This window comes from Eucyclogobius newberryi, unplaced genomic scaffold (genome assembly GCF_026437365.1).
Source record: "Eucyclogobius newberryi isolate DKJ021-1_F unplaced genomic scaffold, fEucNew1.0.hap1 SCAF_22, whole genome shotgun sequence".
NCBI classification, from domain to species: Eukaryota; Metazoa; Chordata; class Actinopteri; order Gobiiformes; family Gobiidae; genus Eucyclogobius; species Eucyclogobius newberryi.
Genome location: NW_027315857.1, coordinates 27,381,697 through 27,389,472, shown reverse-complemented (window position 1 = coordinate 27,389,472; position 7,776 = coordinate 27,381,697). Strand labels below are relative to the sequence as shown.

Sequence of the window (7,776 nt, the reverse complement as noted above, 5' to 3'; positions counted from 1 at the left end):
CGATTTCTTGAATAATGGTTAAATAGTTGTTTTCCTCACAATCTTCTGACCTGGTGACATCCCGGAGTGTGGAACGTCCAGACTTCATCTGTTTTGTGCTCGTTGCCATGGCGCTGGCCTGACTTTGCGGCCGTTTGATTTCAGAACAGGTCTGGGCCTTGATCGAGACGAATGTGTTTGTGCCTAATGAGGATGAGCGATGCTGCCGCGGCATTTGGCTCTAATGGAAGGGCGGGGCCAAGCCAATGCAGCGGACGACGACCAATCAAAGTGTCAGCGTTGTTTAGCCTCTGTTAGTGGACGAGAGGGAGAGACGGAGAGAAGATGGATGGATTCGCCGACGACCGAACGGAAAAAGCGTGTCTAAAACAAAGGTCAGACTCAATGATGTATTTGTTTATTTAAGATTTGTATCGTTCTTATCTTTAAACTTTCTCTTGTTCTTTTGCTTTGGCGTCTCGCGTTTGTCCTGAAAATCACACATGACTCGTCAGGATTTGGTGTGAGCGCTCCATCTGCTGGCAGCAGAGGGGGTTACCATGGAGACATAAACAAAAGCTAGCTTGCCCCGACGTGCTAATGTATACACACAGTTGTGATGAAGGTGATTTGAGTCAGAAATGCTCAGAATTAGTTAAATTGAACAATGAGATGGGAGTTCATACGTTTTTCTTCTTCCCACTGCATTTTGAGCCGTTAATGTCTGTTATTAGTATTTTAGGCGTCAGGAGTGGAACACAGCCCCTGGAACATCCGAGAGCCCCTGGAACATCCGAGAGCCCCTGGAACATCCGAGAGCCCCTGGAACATCCGAGAGCCCCCGAGAGCCCCTGGAACATCCGAGAGCCCCTGTAACACCCGAGAGCCCCTGGAACATCCGAGAGCCCCTGGAACCTCCGAGAGCGCCTGGAACATCCGAGAGCCCCTGGAACCTCCGAGAGCGCCTGGAACATCCGAGAGCCCCTGGAACCTCCGAGAGCGCCTGGAACATCCGAGAGCGCCTGGAACATCCGAGAGCGCCTGGAACATCCGAGAGCGCCTGGAACATCCGAGAGCGCCTGGAACCTCCGAGAGCGCCTGGAACATCCGAGAGCGCCTGGAACATCCGAGAGCCCCTGGAACCTCCGAGAGCGCCTGGAACATCCGAGAGCCCCTGGAACATCCGAGAGCCCCTGGAACCTCCGAGAGCGCCTGGAACATCCGAGAGCGCCTGGAACATCCGAGAGCGCCTGGAACATCCGAGAGCGCCTGGAACATCCGAGAGCCCCTGGAACCTCCGAGAGCGCCTGGAACATCCGAGAGCGCCTGGAACATCCGAGAGCGCCCTCTTCAGCACGTGGTTCATAGCATTCAGCTGTGTTGACATCAGGTTACTAAATCTTCTTTGTTCTTTGGGACACTTGTATAAGGACATTTGGGACATTTGTCCCATTTGCTGGGACATTTGCGTAAGGACACGGGACGCTGGGATATTTGTCTAAGGACACGGGACGCTGTTACTATTGCAACAACACATCATCAGTAGTATAAAACTAACCTGTCTCACGACAGTCTAAGGGTTTGTCCTGCTCCTCTAAAGTCTCTAAAGACTCCAAGGGACGATGTCATTTTGCGCGACAAACGCTGCCAATTTGAAAAAAGCCATGGGTGAGACGACGTGCGGTTTGGGCGAGGGCGTCATCACCATTCCGGAGCACAGACACGGGGGGCGGAGCACAGACACGGGGGGGCGGAGCACAGACACGGGGGGCGGAGCACAGACACGGGGCCGGAGCACAGACACAGGGACAGACCAGGGGGGGCGGAGCACAGACACGGGGGCGGAGCACAGACACGGGGGGGCGGAGCACAGACACAGGGACAGACCAGGGGGGGCGGAGCACAGACACGGGGGCGGAGCACAGACACGGGGGGGGCGGAGCACAGACACAGGCACAGACATGGGGGGGCGGAGCACAGACACAGGGACAGACCAGGGGGGGCGGAGCACAGACACGGGGGGGCGGAGCACAGACACAGGGACAGACCAGGGGGGGCGGAGCACAGACACAGGCACAGACCAGGGGGGGCGGAGCACAGACACAGGCACAGACCAGGGGGGGCGGAGCACAGACACAGGGACAGACCAGGGGGGGCGGAGCACAGACACAGGGACAGACCAGGGGGGGCGGAGCACAGACACAGGCACAGACCAGGGGGGGCGGAGCACAGACACAGGGACAGACCAGGGGGGGCGGAGCACAGACACGGGGGGGCGGAGCACAGACACAGGGACAGACCAGGGGGGGCGGAGCACAGACACAGGCACAGACCAGGGGGGGCGGAGCACAGACACAGGCACAGACCAGGGGGGGCGGAGCACAGACACAGGGACAGACCAGGGGGGGCGGAGCACAGACACAGGGACAGACCAGGGGGGGCGGAGCACAGACACAGGCACAGACCAGGGGGGGCGGAGCACAGACACAGGGACAGACCAGGGGGGGCGGAGCACAGACACAGGCACAGACCAGGGGGGGCGGAGCACAGACACAGGGACAGACCAGGGGGGGCGGAGCACAGACACAGGGACAGACCAGGGGGGGCGGAGCACAGACACAGGGACAGACCAGGGGGGGCGGAGTGTGGGCTGACTCGACGTTCAGACGGATTTCATCAAGAAAAACATACATTTGATTGTTCGTCCCAGAAGAGTTTTAAGAGTTCTGAAAAACACTTTATGTCTCACTTTATGTTACACTTTCATTTAACACACTTTGTGTATTTGTTTACTGCTGCTGGAGTTTGAAGTTGAGCTGCAATTTTTATTTAATTCAAATTACTATTATTATTTCTTATTCAACTTCACAGAAAGTTTCACTGTTAAAGTGTTAAAAGATAAAATAAAACATGGGGAAAACCTGTTTATGTTGCATTTGTTAATGTGTTTTAAATGTGTTATGAAAGTATCGGATCGGGACTCGGTATCGGCAGAAACTCAAAATGACTCGGAATCGGATCAAAAACAATTGGAACGTCCCCAGTTTTAATTCAATCTATGGTTAAACTAAGTAAAATTAATATGAATTAATAATTAAACGTATAATTTAGAAAGTACAGTTTAATCTATTTTTGTTCACGTGAACTTTATTTTGACAGTTCAGTTCTTCGCCGCTCTTCGCCGCTCTTCGCCGCTCTTCGCACGTCATGACATTGAGACTCACAAATCCAGATGAAATGACTCATCGTTGGCGTCTGTATTTCATTAAAATACGCTTTGTGTCGTTGAATCGTTGCGATGATCGACTGACCGAACGACCTCGACGTCCTTCTAACCCATGAAGTTTCCTGAATATGACAATAATTTTGTTTAGTCTTGTGATTGTTCTTTTGATTATTTGCGATTTGGACTAAATTTGACCAGATGAAGTTGAAGTGAAGCACATTTATGGACAAAGTCAACCGAACACACTGGGTTCACACACATGGCTCATTTTCATGCAGCTGCGGCTCAACTTGAGTCATAAAACCTCTTTTCTCAGCTCATGTCGCACGACGAATGGACCAGTTAACGATTATTCAACGAGTAAAATAGTCGGCAACTGTTTCAGTAAACGACTCGTTGGGATGAATCAATGAACTCGTCGCGGCCGTAAACCGAGCGTGTATTGCACTCACACACGCGGCGCCCCGTCTGCATTTGACCCATGAGCGGCTCCGATCGCTGCTAAGCCGGGTCCAAGGGGCCGCCTGGGGAAAAGGCTCTGAACCAGACGGAGAACGCTTCATTTCCGTAATTACATTTGGCTGGAAATGAATCCGACAGAACGAGAGTCATTATCTCGGCGGAGCACCAGTGTTCGCTCTCTAACTGAATTACTGATTTGTTTTATTTCTTTCGCACTGGTGAGCGGAATCTAATCTCGAACCGGGAGTCGTTATCGTTTTAAAGTGTGTATAAGTGTGTGTTGTAGAGACGCAGTTTGATTTCACAGTTCACAGTTCGCAGCAAGTCGGGTTGGTGAGAAAGAGCCTCATGTTTGCAAGTGAGCGTATGCGGAAAGACAAATCCCGTGGTCATGGAGGAGACGTCGGCGCGTTTGTGAAGGGTCAAATCGTTGGCATCGAGCAGGGGAAACGTCTGAGGAGAAGCAGAAACGGATGGAGGACCGATCTGAACCCCGGTGAGACGCCGGTGAGCTCCTCTGACGCTTTTGCTGCATCCATTGTCTTTTAAATTGGAGCGAAAACAAATCTGGATTCAACCTGAAGTCAAACCGAGACGTTGAGAGAGACTGAACATTTTTACACTTTTTCTGCACTGAATTGAAAAACAGCAACTGTCTTTTAACAGTGACATTTTAAACATTTTATTTTCAAACACTGACATTTAAACACTGTATTTTCACAAACTCAATATGAAAACTTAACATTTTCCAACATTTTCTTTTCTTTCCTTTTTTTTAAACATCATTTTCATGCACAATTCATATTTTTACATGATTCAGGTTACATCATTTAAACACAAAAATGCCGTTACATAAATTCAGGGTAAAATAAAAGTGTAATAAAAACACAGCATAACCTTCACACTGATCCACCATAGTATAATTAAGCCCGAGTCAAAGGACGAGAATCGTGTCGTAAACTCAGATGGATCATTTTTAAAAATTAGAACTCCGTGAGTGAAACATTTTTGAAAGTTGGCTGAGTAGCGCCACCACAAAAATCTATTAATATGGAGCCAATAGGAGCCCCAGAAAGTCACGGTAAAAATATGACGCTCACTCCAAAAAAGAGTTCATGTGAGGACATGTAAAAAATATATAATTATGACCCCGCCCAAAATAAAAAAGTGCACCTCGTCGTACTTTTGGCATCTTCTCCTACAGTTTTCATTGAAAACACTTCAAATTTAGCCACAAGACACAAAACCCATGAGCAATGAAATGTGATGAATTTGAAGCTGATACACCTTCGGGTGTGGTCATCGTGAATTTCAAACAAAATCGCAATTCATGGAACATTTCTAAAATATCTGTTTCTTAAACATGTATTTATTGGAAATACATATTAAAATCTATTACCAGATACATACGCTTAACTATCGACTAACTTTACCCGACTTAACCATGTAGCTATCGTGAATTAATAATTTATCCCTGTTTTTAACACGAGCAGTCGCCGTTAGTGCACTCACTTTCTCCTTGTGGCAGAAAGTGAGTGCCGCATCCAAGAGCAACGTCTGATTTGGTTGTTATTTGCTGTTTTTTGTGACATTTCAATGTAGAGGCTAGCTTTCTGTCGCCCTCTCCAAATATGATTTTTTTTTAATTCATAAAGAACAATCTATGGATTAGTTTGTGACCAGACACAATGTGACAAAATCACTCAAGTCCAGCTCGAGTTTTATAGTGGAAAGAAATCGCACAAAAGCGTTTCCGTTATTGTTATTTTCCCCCCAAAAACCACCTTAATTTTGACCCCCTGAACCTTAAGAAACACTCAAAATTCAGGATATGTGAAATTTTAGTTTTTTTTTATGTGTTTAAAAAATCTAAAGTTCAATCAAAAATCTTGAAAATGTGTCAAAATGAACCACACCCACATGAGATTAGAGTTCATCCTTTTGATTTTTGATACACTTCCAAATGTGGCTGTGTTAAAACTTGCATATCTCTGGCATAGAAAGGGGCGTGAAAGAGGCGTGGTCCTGCTCCCGAACTTAAGATAACAAACTTAAAAAAGCATTCTAGACAAAAAGGCTAATTTCATGTTTAGGAAAACCTTCTTCCATGGACAGCTGGATGGTGGGGGGTGTGGCTGGATGGTGGGGGGTGTGGCTGGATGGTGGGGGGTGTGGCTGGATGGTGGGGGGTGTGGCTGGATGGTGGGGGGTGTGGCTGGATGGTGGGGGGTGTGGCTGGATGGTGGGGGGTGTGGCTGGATGGTGGGGGGTGTGGTCCACGGGAAGATCAGCCATAGATGCTGCGACTCTGCTTTCTTTTGACTATGTGTCCTGATTGTCCCGCAGCTCCCTCTGCCACTGTCGGAGCTCTTGGACATCCGGCTGTTTCCTCACCTTGTATCCTCTCCAAAAGGCCTGGATGATTACCGCCGCTTGGCCCTGACTCAGTTGTAAGAACAAAGGCAGGGGCGGCCTCTGGTGCGTGCTCAGCCACTCCTTCACAAACGGGACGTCGCACCACTGAACCGGCTTCTGTCCTTGCCGTCGTGGGTTCCGGTTGTAAAGCCACGCTGTCAGGAAGTCGCACGGATTAAACGCCGTTACCTTTCGCTTTAGACAACCCTGTTCCACAACTTCTTTCTGCAAAGCCTCAAGCCCGAGTAGTAAAACAGGGAAAACACTCTCCTCCAGCCACACAGCAAGACGGTGTCCGACGGGTCCCAGCGGCTGTTGAGGAGGCGGCGTGCTTTGGGCGGAGCGGAGCTGCTGGCTCAAAACACTAGGTTTGCTCTGAACAACCCTGGAACGATCACGTTGGGATTCCTCGGCAGGGCGAGCCCCAGGGCGCGGGCTGCAGTGGGACCCCTGAGCGCCGCTGGGGCTGCAGTCCTTCACTTCGCACGTTCCGTCAACGTCTGGAAGTCCCACTGGGCACGGTTTGAGAACATGAACACTGCCATTCCTCTCGATATCCCAAACAGTGAGGGACGATTTTTCCATAGCACAAATCTGGAGCCAATTCCAAGGGCTGAAAACTAAAGAACATGACTCGTTCCCACCATGTTCTTTTTGACAAAGTGGTGTTGCATTTTCCCAATTCCAGACGGTTATGGTGAAATCTGGTGGAGAAGAGCAGCTCGCTAAATATGGCCCACTGTCACTTAATGCCAAAGAAATGTAGTCTAGTTTGGACGATCCCGTAAGTTCATTAATTAGTCCGAGCGTCGGATAACTGTGCACAAATATAGACGGGTTCTGCCCACGTGGAGAGAATGCAAAGACTCCACGGTTTCCATTTGCAGTAAACGCACTCACGCCACTGCCAGGGCCCTGAAATATACTTTGCTTTTTAGTGTTCAAATCTAAAAAACAAATGACATTGTCACATGGGAATGCAACAGTGTTTCTGTCCACAAAGTGAACGTCCTTATTTGTAATTTCTTGTATAGATCTGACTCGTGCATGAGCAGAAAGATCCATTTCAAGTATAAAAAGAACACTTTATACTACATAGATACACTTTTGCTGACAAACTGTTTACTCTGACTTTATGTTGTTGCTGCTTTTAATGGCGGTTCGCAGCCAACTGCAAAGGCGCATTTACCGCCATCCACTTTATTCTCGACTTTAGGTTTAAAGATAGTCCTTTCCCGTCTGTTCGTCCCTTAGAAGACCAGATTCTTCTTCTTTGGTTGTTGTTGCTTTTAATGGCAGCCGCCAGCCAAAGGTGTATTTACTGCCATCTACTTTATTCTTTAGAGTTCTTCTTCGTTTGTGTTTTTTAAGGCGGTTGGTTAAAGTGTTACATTACCACAAGACTTTATTCTTTAGACTTGATTCTTTGGACTTACTGTAGTTGTACGTCTTAGACTTTAACAAGAAAATAGCGTTCCGCCGCTCTTCTTCTGCTTTGTGTTGATGCTTGATGACATCAGCATTAGAATAATGATGCCATAAAGCCCGAGACTTTTCTGAGTCAAGAAGAAAAAGAGGCCAAGGTCGCACGGGCCGAGCTCTTAGGCCGGGAAAGTCGGGGAGGGATTTGGGGTGGAAGAAGTTATGAAGACTAAAGAGTGAAGACTAAAGAGTGAAGTCTGAAGTCTGAAGTC

At 48.4% G+C, this 7,776-nt stretch overlaps 1 protein-coding gene across 1 annotated transcript; it reads right to left on the bottom strand.

The window, feature by feature from the left end:
* Positions 1-5,989: 5,989 nt before the first annotated feature.
* Positions 5,990-7,159, bottom strand: LOC140371580 (uncharacterized). The gene has a single exon (XM_072458746.1). It carries the CDS (start codon positions 7,145-7,147, stop codon positions 5,990-5,992), a length of 1,158 nt encoding a protein of 385 aa, XP_072314847.1. The 5' UTR covers positions 7,148-7,159.
* Between the last annotated feature and the right edge of the window lie 617 nt (positions 7,160-7,776).

What these genes read in the sequence shown, in the direction of transcription:
- LOC140371580 (XM_072458746.1), bottom strand. Translation starts at nt 7,147, where the DNA reads ATGGATCTTTCTGCTCATGCACGAGTCAGATCTATACAAGAAATTACA.